At 43.7% G+C, this 15,565-nt stretch overlaps 1 protein-coding gene across 2 annotated transcripts in view; it reads left to right on the top strand.

Annotated features, from left to right (window-relative positions):
- LOC141148192 (guanylate-binding protein 5-like) overlaps positions 1-15,565 on the top strand; it is a 123,605-nt gene that overhangs the window by 57,106 nt on the left and 50,934 nt on the right. For both annotated transcript variants that reach the window (XM_073635402.1, XM_073635401.1), the window contains exons 5-7: positions 6,676-6,863; positions 9,869-10,126; positions 13,062-13,342. In XM_073635402.1, coding sequence (XP_073491503.1) covers positions 6,676-6,863; positions 9,869-10,126; positions 13,062-13,342 — 727 coding nt within the window. The remainder of the gene's footprint in view (positions 1-6,675; positions 6,864-9,868; positions 10,127-13,061; positions 13,343-15,565) is intronic.

Raw genomic sequence — 15,565 nt, 5'->3', positions numbered from 1 at the left:
TTTAATGTCTTCATTGATGTACACAAGTACATCAGAAAGATTAATATTAAAAAATATTTTTTGAATAAAAATTCCCAACCTGTCAGTGCTACAGCTTTTGCCTCGGCGCCAATTGATAGTGGACTAAGGAATAAGTCCCTGTTTAATCCCCTGAATAGTGCGAACCAGAATATTGATGTGTTTAAAGGGCTAGTGACGCGTGACCTAGAGCGTATAGTACCGAAAAAGAATGTAAACCCTCAATATTTAGTAGATGGGATCACTATGCTGGAAAAAAAGGAAGGATATTGTTATTAGACCTGCCGATAAGGGAGGAGGAGTTGTTATTTTAGATAAACAGTTTTATCACAATCAGCTTACTGAAATGCTGAACGATAACAATACTTACGTTAAATTGGCCAGAGACCCTTCCGTACAGTATGAGAAGGATTTGAGAAATCTGGTTGAAAGTGGGTATGCTTTAGGTGTATTATCTAGTCGTGAGAAAAAGTATCTTGTGCCAAGTAGTAGTAGGATCCCCACGATCTACACTCTACCGAAGATTCATAAAGACCTGAACAACCCCCCAGGCAGGCCAATCGTGAACAGGATTGGCTCAATTACATCTCGTATGGGCCAATACCTGGACCATTTCCTGCAAGACAGTGTTATATGCACCAAGGCATATCTTAGGGACACTAAAAGCCTTCTGCAAATTCTTCAGCAGATAGACTTAACAGGGAAACAAGAAGTTTACTTAGTAACTGCAGACGTTGCATCACTGTATTCAGTGATCCAACACGATGATGCTCTTTTAGCCCTGAATTGGGCTTTGTCCCAGCGTGATGACTTGCCACACAGTCATAAAGTTTTTATTAGAAATGCTTTAGATTTTTGTTTAGGTCACAACTTTTTTTGGTTTAATGACCAGTTTTACTCCCAGTGTAGAGGTGTAGCTATGGGAGCAAAATTTGCCCCGAGTATAGCAAACTTGTTCATGAGTGAGTGGGAGGACAAAACTATCTTCTCGGTCGCCCGTCACCAATTACTGCTATACAGGAGGTATATCGACGATTTATTTTTTATCTGGGACGGTACTAGTGATAGTCTTCATGAATTTCTGAGAGAACTTAACTCTAATACGAACAATATTGTATTGACTAGTGAGGCTAGTCTGAGTGACATACACTTTCTTGATGTCACCATTTTTAGGAAAGGGAATTGTTTAGCAACTAAAGTATATTTTAAGCCCACGGATTCCAACAGCTACCTACCCACTACTAGCGGCCATCACCCGATGTGGCTTAAGAACATCCCTAAGGGACAACTCACAAGAGTAAAAAGGAACTGTTCGGAAGATATCGATTTTCTGATACAAGCTCAAGTTATAAAGAAAAAATTCATGGAGAAGGGGTATCAAGAGAGGGTGTTGGATTCCATTATCAATGAATTAGCTCTTCAACCGAGATGTTCTCTACTGGATGAAGCCCCACGTCCAACGGCTAGAGAAGGTCATGAATGGAGCTTTATTTCAGAATTCCACTCCCAGTATAGGGAGGTGGAGGGCATCATTTCGGCCCACTGGCATGTGTTGCTGATGGATAAAGTTCTCCATCCCGTCTTGCCACCTAGACCCAAATTTGTCTATAGAAGGTCGCTAAGCTTTGCTGACAAAATAGTGCAGAAAGTACTTGATCCTCCATCCAGGTTGCCCACTTTCTGGGATAGAAAAGGTTTTTTTAGTTGCAGAAGATGTCGGGCGTGCAGAGAGGTCAGCAGGCCCCTTAGGGCTGTTGAAAATTTCGTGTCGACCTCTAATGGGAGGGAATTCGCTATTGGCGAATTCATTACATGCAACACCTCACATGTGGTTTATGCTCTGCAATGCCCGTGCGGTCTGATTTATATTGGGCGCACAAAAAGGCTTTTGAGAATAAGAATTGCAGAGCATATAGCCAACATCAAACTGGGCTTTAAAGACCACAACGTGTCTCTCCATTTTAAGCTTATGCACAATCAGGACCCGTCAGGTCTTAAGTTTTGGGGTATTGACCATCTCAAGCCGAAATGGAGGGGTTCCAATCTGGTCCGTGATCTCTCACAAAGAGAGACCCAGTGGATATTTTCGGTGGATTCTTTATCGCCAAAGGGGTTAAATGTTGACCTAGACATTAATTGTTTTATCAGTGATTTTTAAATTAATATTTTTTATTTTTTTTTAAAAATAATTTTTTATTATTTTTTGTAGTAATGATGATGACAGTGATTATTATATGAGCAAGGATCATTTTTTGGATAGAGTTTCTTAACTTATGTCATTTATCTATTTATAATGCCATTTATTCATTATGACCCCCATTATGATGCTCAATGTTTATATGTGTGGTATTTTGTTATGATATATGTTTACTTGCGCATATTTTTGTAATGCTTGTTAGTTTACTATTAGCCTGTTTGTATCTGACCTGCATACCCCTTTATGAGGGTGTGTTTTATAATGCATACTGCCCAAAGATTTACGCTTGTTGTTATCTGTTTAATCTATGTAATCATAGTTTACAAGCGTTTATTGCACTATTAGGATCTTATCATGTCTATTATTGCTTTTATAGTGTTTATAATTATGTCTTTTTCAATTAACTGCAGCGGCATCCATGTGTTTATTATCACGTATGCCGGCTGGTGACTCTATAGGCGTGCGCTCTGTGTGGGATTATGAGACGAGTGATCGCTCATGGATCCTGACACATTGGCACTGTCATTTGATATGTGCAGTGAGGTTGAGTACGCCCCCCTCTTCTCCTTGTGCTGAGCCGCAGCTTAGTTTCCTGTCTGACGTCTTGCGCCTGACGTCGGGCTGGATGCTCTGTGATTGGTGGCTCGGAGTGGGGTGGGCGATATAAACCTCTTACTGCGCCGTGTAGCCACGCCCTCTGTCGAAGTCAGGATATGACGAAACGCGTCAGGGCGTGGCTTACACGACGCCGGAAGTGAGGTATGCGTTCCACCTCAGCCTGTTCCACAAACCAGGAAGTGATCTGTTCCCCTTGATACCGAGCCGGCTGGATCTTCTGAACGGTGACACGCAATACTCCTTTTTTGCTTGATTGACTGCTTTGATTTTGTACGTATATTGGTTGAGGGGTGTTTTGTGAAGTTTGTGGGGTTCATCTTAATAAACAGAATTACGCTATGTGCATACTTTCTCTCTTTGGCATTTATCTGTTTGGAGTTGTGACCCCCCCTGAACCCCCTGGAGTGGTACTGAGAGAGATGTGCTAAGGAGACCCTTTTCTCTTGGAGGCTTTTAAAACTTGCATATTTGGTGAGTTTGACCCCCTAGGGGGAGAGTGTTAACACATGGTGAAGTCCTACTGACTGGTGGAAGGCGCACACTGTGATTCAGCTTTATTATCACCTATGGACATTTTCCTGATCACTTCACAGACTCTTTACCTCTCTGTGTTATCACACTTGTGTGCACACTTAAAAGTTCATTGATAAAAACGGCATGGGATTCCCCCACAGGGGAACCCCGAACCAAAATTTTAAAAAAAAATGCGTGGGGGTCCCCCCAAATTCCATACCAGGCCCTTCAGGTCTGGTATGAATATTAAGGGGAACCCCACGCCAAAATTAAAAAAAAAATGGCGTGGGGGTCCCCCTCAAAATCCATACCAGACCCTTCAGGTCTGGTATGGATTTTAAGGGGAACCCCGCGCCAAAATTTTTTAAAAAAATGGCGTGGGGTCCCCCCAAAAATCCATACCAGAACCTTATCCAAGCAACAACCTGGCAAGCTGCAGGAAAAGAGGGGGGATGAGAGAGCGCCCCCCCTCCTGAACCGTACCAGGCCACATGCCCTCAACATTGGGAGGGTGCTTTGGAATAGCCACCCAAAGCACCTTGTCCCCATGTTGATGGGGAGAAGGGCCTCATCCCCACAACCCTTGCCCGGTGTTTGTGGGGGTCTGCGGGCGGGGGGCTTATCGGAATCTGGAAGCCCCCTTTAACAAGGAGACCCCCAGATCCAGGCCTCCCCCTGTGTGAAATGGTAACGGGGTACAAATGTACCCCTACCATTTCACAAAAAATGTGTGCAAATGGTAAAAAAAAACCACAATACACGCCTTGGGACAAGTCCTTTATTTTTAAAAAAATTGTCCCACGGAGTCTTCTTCTTTTCGCGCTCTGACAGACCGAAAAAGAAAAAAAAAAAGCTGCACGCCGCCGATCTGCCTTCATGGGAGGCACCCGTTGTAATGACCTGCCGCTCTCAGGTGACAGCTCCTTTATAACTGAGGGCGGGGCCACATGATGATGTCGCCGGGCAACCCCGCCCCCCTCTGATGCACGGGGACATCCCTAGCGATCTGGGGTCCCCTTGTTAAAGGGGGCTTCCAGATTCCAATAAGCCCCCTGCCTGCAGACCCCCACAACCACCGTACAAGGGTTGTGGGGATGAGGCCCTTCTCCCCATCACCATGGGGACAAGGTGCTTTGGGGGGCTACCCCAAGGCACCCTCCCAATGTTGAGGGCATGTGGCCTGGTACGGTTCAGGAGGGGGAGCGCTCTCTTGTCCCCCCTCTTTTCCTGCGGCCTGCCAGGTTGCATGCTTGGATAAGGGTCTGGTATGGATTTTGAGGGGGACGCCACGCCATGTTTTTTTATTTTGGCGCGGGGTTCCCCTTAATATCCATACCAGACCTGAAGGGCCTGGTATGGAATTTGGGGGGACCCCCGCGCATTTTTTTTTTTTAAATTTTTGTTCGGGGTTCCCCTGTGGGGGAATCCCATGCAGTTTTTATCAATGAACTTTTATGTGTATTGTCGGGACCGACAATTCATCATAGCTGCAAGTACTTTTAAATTACTTTTTTCCTTTAGAAATGTCATTTTGCTCTCGGACTGTTGTAAATATGGGAAACATGCGCCCCTTTACAGGCGTACTATAGACACCCCCCAGGTATGAAATTTAAAGGAATATTACACTTTTATTGTTTCACTTTAAGCATGATTAAAATCACTGCTCCTGAAAAAAAACGGCAGTTTCTAAAACTTTTTTAGCATTGATACATGTCCCCTGGGGCAGGACCCGGGTCCCCAAACACACGGTGTTCGCGTGTCTGAACAAATTTTTTGCCTGTTCGCATCTTCTGGTGCGAACCGAACCCGGGGGTGTTCGGCCCATCCCTAGTGACAACACTGAGGAAATGAAACTTTGCTACAATGTAAAGTAGTGAGTGTAGAGATTGTATAACAGTGTAAATTTGCTGTCCCCTCAAAATAACTCAACACACAGCCATTAATGTCTAAACCGCTGGCAACAAAAATAAGTACACCCCCAAGTGAGAATGTCCAAATTGGGCCCAATTAGCCATTTTCCCTCCCCGATGTCATGTGACTTATTAGTGTTACAAGGTCTCAGGTGTCAATGGGGAGCAGGTGTATTAAATCTGGTTCTATCGCTCTCACTCTCTCATACTGGTAACCGTAAGTTCAACATGGCACCTCATGGCAAAGAACTCTCTGAGGATCTGAAAAAAGAATTGCTGTTCTTCATAAAGATGGACTAGGCTATAAGAAGATTGCCAAGACCCTAAAAACTAAGCTGCAGCACGGTGGCCAAGACCATACAACGGTTTAACAGGACAGGTTCCACTCAGAACAGGCCTCACCATGGTCGACCAAAGAGGTTGAGTGCACGTGCTCACAATCATATCCAGAGGTTGTGTTTGGGAAATAGACGTATGAGTGCTGCCAGCATTGCTTCAGACAGGTCAGCCTGTCAGTGCTCAGACCATACTCCGCACACTGAATCAAATTGGTCTGCATGGCTGTTGTCCCAGAAGGAGGCCTCTTCTAAAGATGATGCACAAGAAAGCCTGCAAAGAGTTTGCTGAAGACAAGCAGACTAAGGACATGGATTACTGGAACCATGTCCTGTGGTATGATGAGTCCAAGATAAACTTATTTGGTTCAGATGGTGTCAAGCGTGTGTGACAGAAACCAGGTGAGGAGTAAAAAGACAAGTGTGTCTTGTCTACAGTCAAGCATGGTGGTGGGAGTGTCATGGTCTAAGGCTGCATGAGTGCTGCCGGCACTGGGGAGCTACAGATCATTGAGGGAACCATGAATGCCAACATGTACTGTGACATACTGAAGCAGAGCATGATCATTCAGATCATTCCAACAAGATAATGACCCCAAACACACCTCCAAGACGACCACTGCCTTGTTAAAGAAGCTGAGGGTAAAGGTGATGGACTGGCCAAGCATGTCTCCAGACCTAAACCCTATTGAGCATCTGTGGGGCATCCTCAAACGGAAGGTGGAGGAGCGCAAGGTCTCTAACATCCACCAGCTCCGTGTTGTCATCATGTGTGTTGAGTTATTTTGAGGGGACAGCAAATTTACACTGTTATACAAGCTGTACACTCACTACTTTACATTGTAGCAGAGTGCAATTTCTTCAGTGTTGTCACATGAAAAGATATAATGAAATATTTACAAAAATGTGAGGGGTGTACTCACTTTTGTGAGATACTGTATATATGAATTTTTCATGTTCACTAACCCTGCTAGAACTGAACCCAGGGCAGCTCGGCTCACCCCTAGTCCATTGTTGTGGTAGGATTAACATATAGAACCTTTGAAAAAGTAACATGACTTGTACATCCTTAACTCAAAATTAGTTTTGTGGGGGAGCTGGCTGGAATGATTAAGGTAAAATCTAAGGACAATGAGAATGATGAGGGACAGTTTTCCAGACACTTTCCTGCATTCATTTGGGCAGTGAGAGATTTCACCTTGATGCTGGAGTTGGATGGAAAGGAGATCACAGAGGATGAGTACCTGGAGAATGCTCTGCTACCTCAGGAATGTGAGTAATAATTGAGATACTGTTGCAGGTTGGGTACGTATTACTGGGTATAAAAAATGGATAAATGATAAAATACTGTGTGACGTTCATATATTAACCAAATCACCTTTGTTTGATAAATAGTTGTGTTGTCACATTTTCAGTTAGGATTTTGTATTCTTGCATGTAAACACCATAAATATGACATTGGAAATACCAATGAACATAATACAACATGCAGTATTACAAATGATAACATCAAAGAGCTGACAGCCAAAAAATGACAGAAGAAAAGTAAAATTGCATATGGTGATCTGGGAAAAAATACCATTGAAATTCAACCCTCAACTAGCACTAGTGAAGGCGTGGATTAGTTCATAGATAAGAGACCGTAGATTGATAGGCCCCCCACCAGAGAGGGAAGGACCTACAAATAGGCTCCCCCATAGCAACAGAAAAAGAGTGAGATTCAATGTCATCGCCCTTAGTAGGCTTGACTCGATTATAAGCTAAAGCACCAGTAACATTGCATGTGTATAAAGTAAACAGATAAAATACAAGTGTTGCTCACAGGAACAAATGATTAAGATATCAGGTATACTAGAAGAGCCCACAGAAAATCCTCAGTTGGAGGAGATATTGGCTGAGCATCAATATATGTCACCTATGGAAGTTTCAGTTTGCCAAGTGAATTTGTGAGGTTTACCTAGGCTTACCAGTCCATGTATTGGAAAGTGGACACAAGAATGGACATTTCAAAGAGGACTCCAAGTACAACTTCATTCTAGTAAAGAAGAGCTTAGTTGGACCAAAGTTTTCTATGATTGCATCCATTCTTTCTGCATATATTAGTACTTTCAGCTCTTTCTTTACAGTAGCAACTGATGGAGCAACAGAAACTGTCAAAGATTTGAGGATTGCTATATGAGCTGTCAGAAGACAAATTTGAACCCATTGAGAAGGCGGGGAGATTTGGGGAGATGAGGGGAGTACCTTTACCGTAGTTGAAGAGACACAGTAGTGGCTCTTTGGGGAAGATATGTTGGTCACCTTATAGATATAATTAAAAATGTGATCCCAGAAAATGGAGAAAATTTAGTTATCATGATAGATCCAAAAGCAGTAGACCAAGTTCGGACATGATAAGCCACACTAAGGGCAAGAAGACAAGTGAGGGTTTACTTTATTGATGAGAAAAGGAATGATTGACCAGTACAAAAGATTAAATTGGGCCTTCATCCATACCCCACTGATGTTTAGCTGATGAACTTTGAGGTAGCCTTCAACAAGCTTGTCGACCAAAGGATCATCCAGAAAGTCCTTGCCCCAAGGGATTTCCTGATAGAGATCATAAAGTTATTATTTAACAAATGGTAAATCTTGAAGACAGAATAAAAACTTTTTGTTAATTCAGCCTACTATGGAAAGCTTGAAAGAATCAATTTTATCTGAGTAACAGGACTTTAGATAGTTCACAAGTTGGTGGTGGTAGAATGGGTGGTGAGAATGGAGGTGGAACTGCTGTGCTCTGCATACGATTTCAGCTTGTACGTCACTATATAGAATAAAGACATTGCAAAAATAAGACCTTTTGGAATCCAAGACATAAAATCTTTGTAATTAACGCATTGGAGAAACATTGTGTTGGCATGTGTGACCGACCTAGCCGGGATAGAGGCTTTTGGAGGGGACTGGATGCTAGCCTCTTGCCTACCAATTATGGGCCCTGGCATTTGGGCGAACGGTGCTCTTTGTGAGCTGTATGCCTGGGGACCCTTGAGGTGGCATTACTTTAGATTCGGGTCCATATCCCCCCCAAGAGACACAGACCCTGGGCACCCTGTATTTGCCATATTACAAATAGTGACTGATTCATACTGTTGGGACACATACTGTGAGGAGATGCTGATGTCAATTCCAGCCACCTGTCTCTGTCTGTGTCTGCTATAATGTAAATTAGTCTAGTATGACTTGTCACAGCTTCTAAAGAGTCTTTTCATCCAGTGTGCTAATTAACCCTGCAATTGTCTGAAGGAGTTCTGTGTTGAGATGTATGATAATGTGTATTGTATAGTCGGTGAGCTAGGAGACATGAAGTCTGTCCTAAAGGTCATGTCCCTGGGTCACCTAGGCTGTCTAAAGGATTAGATAATTAGCTCATGTTAATTAGGTGTCTGCTTACAGGTTGTATTTTCATCCTGCTGTATATATTTGTGTGAGATCTCAAAATAAAGATTCATTCCTGCTTGAACCTCAAAACAGAGCCTCGCCTCGTACTTGGGGGGAGAATTATTTGTATGGGTTCCTTGTTCGGCTGATTGTAGTGTTCGGTAGCTGCCTTTGTGTTCGGGAATGGAATGTCCTAAACGACTTTAACCCCTTTTATACTCGGGGTGTCGTTACAGCATGTATAGGAAGATGCCATGAAATAACGGGGATAGACCCAACCTCTTCCTTGTCACTCTCCAGGCTACATACTCTGTCACCTATTATCAAGTTATGTTATAACCCCCTCTGTACCACATTGGGACATTTGGTGTCTGAGGCTCAAAAGATATCATGTGCTCTTTTTTTTTTTTTCCATTTTTTTTTCCTGTATATCTGATTATTAAATAAATATATTTCAAATATATATAGTTTGTAGTTTATATAATTTTCAAACAGAATAAATAACTCACAATTTTTTATTTTGTTTTTCTTACCAAATAATAAATGTAGCAGAATATATGTTGCTCTAAATTTATGAGGAAAGATTATTTATTTGCAAAGTTTTAAATTTAAAAACTGAGGGAAACCGTTTCAATTAAAAAATGTTAAACAAAAACCTTGACCCCTAGACAAGAAGGGGTTTAACATGCCATTCTTCAAGTGGTTATCCTCCAATTGGCCACATGTTCCTATGACAAGATGGGAATTCTGTTCATTTTAGAGAAATATTTCCATTTTCTATGTAAAATTTCCCTTTACGATGTCATTGCTTTTTATGACTGACATTCTTTGCCTTTTCATTATTTAATTCTTTCAAGGGGAGAGTACAGAGGGGACTTCAAATATACAAGAGTACAATCGCTGCCGGGATGCCATCCGTATGTATTTCAGCACCCGCAACTGTTTTGTGTTTGACCTTCCCTCTGGAGATAAAAAGGTTCTTCAGAAGATGGACACAGTGAAAGATGAAGAGCTCGCTTCTAGCTTCGTGGATCAGTGTCAGAAATTCTGTGACTACATTTACAAAAATTCTGAAGTTAAAGTCTTGGATGACATCAAACTCGTGTCTGGGGAAAGTAAGTGTATCTGCCATAAGAGAGTAGAGACGGAGGAAGAAAACATGGAGAAAGAGTGGGAGAAGAAGAGGAGAAACAGGGTGACAAGGAGACGAAAAAAGAAATAGAGACGGGAAGAGAGGAAAAAGTATGGTATATAGAGAAGAGCAAAGGAAGAGTGATACATGAATTGAGGCAGGGAGGAAAAGAGATTGATAGAGCTGGAGAGATGGAAAGGAAAAAGGTAGTGGTGGTGGTGGTGTTGGGGGGGAAAGGGGCGTAATGGAAGGAGAAGAAGAAGGAAAGAGAAAGTGAGGGGAGAGACGGAAAAGAGATAAAGCAAGGAGTGTGAGATAGAGAGTGAGGGGGAAGAAGCAGGGAGAACAGAGAGCTGGGGAAAGATTGAAGGAGAGAGAGAGTGGTTGAGGGATAAGGGAAGAGGGGGGAGGAGTTGTATAGAGGCAAAGGAAAGAGGGAGAGACAACAATAAATTCAGCAGACAGGGAATAGGAGAGAGATACATGGAAGGAAAGAGAAGGATGCAACAAGATGGAGAGGGAAAGATAAAGAAAGAAAAAAAAAAGTAGAGAAGGAGAGATGGAGAGGGAGGGCATGAGGAGGGAGAAGGGAAGAGTGAGGGAATGGGGGAGAAATGGAAAAGGATGGAGGCAAGGAGAGGTATGGAGGGAAGGGAGTGAGAGATAGAAATTAATGGAAGGAAGGAGGGAGAGATAGAGGGGAATAGAGGGAATGAGGGGAAGCGATGGAGGGAAAGGAAATGAGAAATAGAGGTGAAGCGAGAAAGAGATGGAGTAGAATGGAGGGAGAGATGAGGGAGAAGGGATGGAGAGATGGATGGGAAGGGAGGGACAGATAGAGGGGAAGGGAAGAAGAGAGGAAGGGGAAGGGAGGATGACCTAGAGGAAAATGGAGAGAAGGAGGGGAAGGGAGGAAGAGATGAAGGAGAATGGAAGGAGAGATGAGGGAGAAGGGATGGAGAGATGGATGGGAAGGGAGGGACAGATAGAGGGGAAGGGAAGAAGAGAGGAAGGGGAAGGGAGGATGACCTAGAGGAAAATGGAGAGAAGGAGGGGAAGGGAGGAAGAGATAAAGGTGAAGGACAGGAGAGATGGAGGGAAGGAGGTAAAGTGAAGGACGGAAGTGATGGAGGGGAAGGAAAGGAGAAATGGAGGGGAATGGAGGAAAGGAAGGGAAAGAAAGGAGAGATGAAGGATAATGGAGGGAGAGGTGAAGGGGAATGGGGAAAGGGATGATGGGGAAGTAATGGAGAGATGAAGAGAGGAAGAGAAGAAGGGGAAAGGAGGGAGAGATGGAGGGGAAGGGAGGGAGAGATGGAGAGAAGGGGTTGAAGAGAGAAGAGATGGAAGGAAATGGGGGGAGAGGTGGAGGGAAAGGAAGGGAGACATGGAGGTGAAGGGAGAAATTGATGGAGGGGAGTAGAGGGAGAGAGGGGATGAAAGGGTAGGATAGAAGGAAGTGAAGGGAGGGAAAGATGGAAGGGAATGGTGGAAGGGATGAGGGGTAAGGGGGAGAGAGATGGAGGTGAAACAAGGATGAGAAGAAGAGAAGGGGGAAAAAGAGGGAGGGGACAGAAGGGAGAGATGAAGGGAAGGAGGTGAACGAAGAAAGAGATAGAGGGGAATGGATGGAGAGATAGAGGGGAAGGAAGGTAGATATGGAGGGGAAGAGGGAGAGATGGGAGAAAAGGGTGGGGGGAGATGGAGGTAAAGGGAGGGAAAGATGGAGGGGAATAATAATAGTAATCATCATCATCATCTTACAAAGAGAGAGATGGAGAGAAGGGAAGGGAGAAATAGAAGGAAGGAGGTGGAGGGATGAAGAGCTGGAGTGGAAGGGAGGGAGAGATGTGGATATCCCTGGAGGCTGCTGTAGCAGAGTACACATCATTCTCGCCTAGGCCTAGTGTGATGGGAGTCACTTTTGGGCACAGGGTGACTGAGAAAATATATCTTGGATTACTTAAAATGGGACAGTAATATTTATCCACAATATCTCCCAGTGTATATGTAAAGACTATTCTTGGTTTGTTTGATTCTGAACTCAACATGTTAGTTGAGAGAGCTGATCACATTGGCCTCTAGAACTGGGTAGGAGCCAGACAGTCTACTCCTACTATAGTTTGTTGCCTACTAGGCTGAGGAGAGGGGGGATCACTATTTGTATTGTTAATTGTAATTAGCTCCTGCTATTGTGAGAAGGTGTCCTTTGTTTATATTAATTTGTGAGGCTCGGTGACAAGAAGTCTGACCTGTAGTGAAATCCTGATTAATCATACAATGCTCAGGAGGGCACAGAGTCACATCGGCTGCTTTAAGGGATTAGTTAATTAGTTCATGTTAATTCTGTTTCTGGTTACAGTTGTATTGTTAGAGTAATATGATCAGGAGGGGGGGACCTCCTCTTCTACGGTATATAAGACTGTATTCTGGTTCTAATAAAGGAGTCTGATTCCTGTTTGACCCTCCGTACAGAGCCTCGTCTCGTACTTGGGGGGGGGAATTATTCGTATGGGTTTCTTGTTCGGCTGATTGGAGCGTTCGGTAGCTGCCTTTGTGTTCGGAAATGGAATGTCCTAAACGGCTTTAACTCCTTTCATACTCGGGGTGTCATTACACCTAGATTTTCAGATTGTGGTGGCAGGGTGCTTGCAATGGTGCAACTCAATTTTTTTTAATGAGGGTGCTCTTAAACTATATATTTGTATATTTTAGGGCATGTATTAAAAATACTTTTTAGCATTCATGCATTAGTCAACTGTTTCTTTTTTGCAGCATTATATGAGGGTTGAGCCACTAAGGACTGATATTTTTGATATAATATTGGTCAAGATTTACACCAACGTAATCTCCACCAGTCTTCTTTGGGTGTAATGCTTAAGCACCTTTATTCTCTTTTACATATATCCCATGTATAGTACTGGGGCAACTGGTGTATAAGTACACAGAAGACATCACTTCTTCCAGTGTTGTGTGTATGGAGGACACTGTGATGAGAGTATCGGAGATGGAGAACAAGGAGGCTGTCCAGGAGGCAACTGAACACTATGAGAAGATGATGAGAAAAAGAGGAAAATTTCCCACAGAGACACTCGAGGAGTTTATAGAGCTGAGCGCACAGTGTGAGGAAGAAGCTACTCAAATATTCATGAACAAGTCCTTCAATGACTCTGAACTTAGTTACCATAGACAGTTTATGGTAAGCATGCCTCCTCTTTATAGTCATTTTTATATATATAAAGTATTGGGACATCTGCCTTTACACGCACATAAACTTTAATGGCATCCCAGTTGTGACGGACCCCCGTACTCAAGATATGTCTGTCCGCCTCATATGCATCATCTGTCCGGTACCAGCATGATCCAACGTCCCTTAGCCCACCCAGTCACTTGTCGAGACAGCAGTGTAGGGTGGAAAAACATCAGATTCAAACACATGTACACAGAGGTAACACTCAGGGGACATCGATTTTTGGACTTTGATTTAGGGCGGGCTAAACTGTCCAATCAGCAATAAGAGACACACAGGTATTCAAAGATTTCAACAATAGACCACTTTATCAGCAGGGAGGCTGTTGGAGGAAATACCCCCTCCCCTCTCCTCCCTGCCCCCGGTCTTCCTGCAAGATACACATAATACAATCAGTAAAGAGGAGACGGGCATGTTAACAATGGTGGCCGATATTAGTTCCACAAGCCTGGCTGGGGGAAGTGTGACTGCCTGGTAACTTAGGAACATGGGACAGCAGTCACACTTCAAACAACCTAGGAAAAAGACTACAACAGTTTATGAGATCAAGCTCATACAATAGTCCAGCCGTTGGAAAGTTGAAATGTATCTTCATATATTCCTTGAGGTATATTATTCAGGAATATTACTGTCCAAAGTGAAAAAGCCCCTTCATTCCTTCAGCACAAACCACACACGCAGAATCCAGGACAACAGTGTCAAAAGGAAATGCTGAGTCCGGTGTGGTTGTACGGTGAGTTGGGTTAGGCAGACCCAACTGGGGTTCTCAGTCCCTAATAGACACAGGATAATTCACACATAGGAGAGGCCGGGGGAGCTGGACAAGGAGCTTCCACTGCTCTCCAAAGTAAGCTGGGTTCCACCAGCCCCCCGCCCAAAGCGACTCCTGTCACACCAGTCTGAGTCCGTAGGGTTCAATATTGAGTTGGCCCACCCTTTGCAGCTATAACAGCTTCAACTCTTCTGGGAAGGCCGTCCACAAGGTTTAGGAGTGTGTCTATGGGAATGTTTGACCATTTTTCCAAAAGCGCATTTGTGAGGTCAGGCACTGATGTTGGATGAGAAGGCTCACAGTCTCCGCTTTAATTCATGCCAAAGGTGTTCTATCGGGTTGAAATCAAGACTCTGTGCAGGCCAGTCAAGTTCCTCCATCCCAAACTCGCTCATCCATGTCTTTATGGACCTTGCTTTGTGCACTGATGCACAGTCATGTTGGAACTGGAAGGGGCCATCCCCAAACTGTTCCCTTAAAGTTGTCCAAAATGTCTTAGTATGCTGACGCCTTAAGAGTTCCCTTCACTGGAACTAAGGGGCCAAGCCCAATCCCTAAAAAACAACCCCACACCATAATCCCCCCTCCACCAAATTATTTGGTCCAGTGCACAAAGCAAGGTCCATAAAGACATGGATGTGTGAGTTTGGGGTGGAGGAACTTGACAGGCCTGCACAGAGTCCTGACCTCAACCCAATAGAACACCTTTGGGATGAATTAGAGCGGAGACTGCAACCTAGGCCTCATCGCCCAACATCATGAATGTTTGACCATTCTTCCAGAGGTGCATTTGTGAGGTCAGGCACTGATGTTGTACGAGAAGGCCTGGCTCGTAGTCTCTGCTCTAATTCATCATTTGGTGGAGGGGGGATTATAGTGTGGGGGTTGTTTTTCAAGGGTTTGGTGTGACCCCTTCTAGTTCCAGTGAAGGGAACTCTTAAGGCGTCAGCATACCAAGACATTTTGGACAATTTCATGCTTCCAACTTTGTGGGAACAGTTTGGGGACGGCCCCTTCCTGTTCCAATATGACTGCGCACCAGTGCACAAAGCAAGGTCCATAAAGACATGAGCGAGTTTGGGGTGGAGGAACTTGATTGGCCTACATAGTGGGCTTGTTAGCCCCTTTATGATAGCTATGAAGTTTAATGGAAAAAAAGTGTAAAAAAATACATTTTAATAAAATAAATAAGAATAGTTGTAAAAAATTAAAAGCACCCCCATTTCCCCATTTTGCACATATGTATATGTAAACAGCAATTGTAGCACACATGTGACGTATCCACACAAATATGAGAATGAGAGCAATAATTCTAGGGCCATCTTTCAAAACTAACCCTAAACTGATAACCTGTAAAAGCTTTTACCTATTAAATATATTAGGCACCTTTGCTTTTTGCC

This window comes from Aquarana catesbeiana, linkage group LG06 (genome assembly GCF_042186555.1).
Source record: "Aquarana catesbeiana isolate 2022-GZ linkage group LG06, ASM4218655v1, whole genome shotgun sequence".
Lineage (NCBI taxonomy): Eukaryota > Metazoa > Chordata > Amphibia > Anura > Ranidae > Aquarana > Aquarana catesbeiana.
Note: the sequence above shows the minus strand (reverse complement) of the source record. Positions and strands in the feature narration are given on the sequence as shown.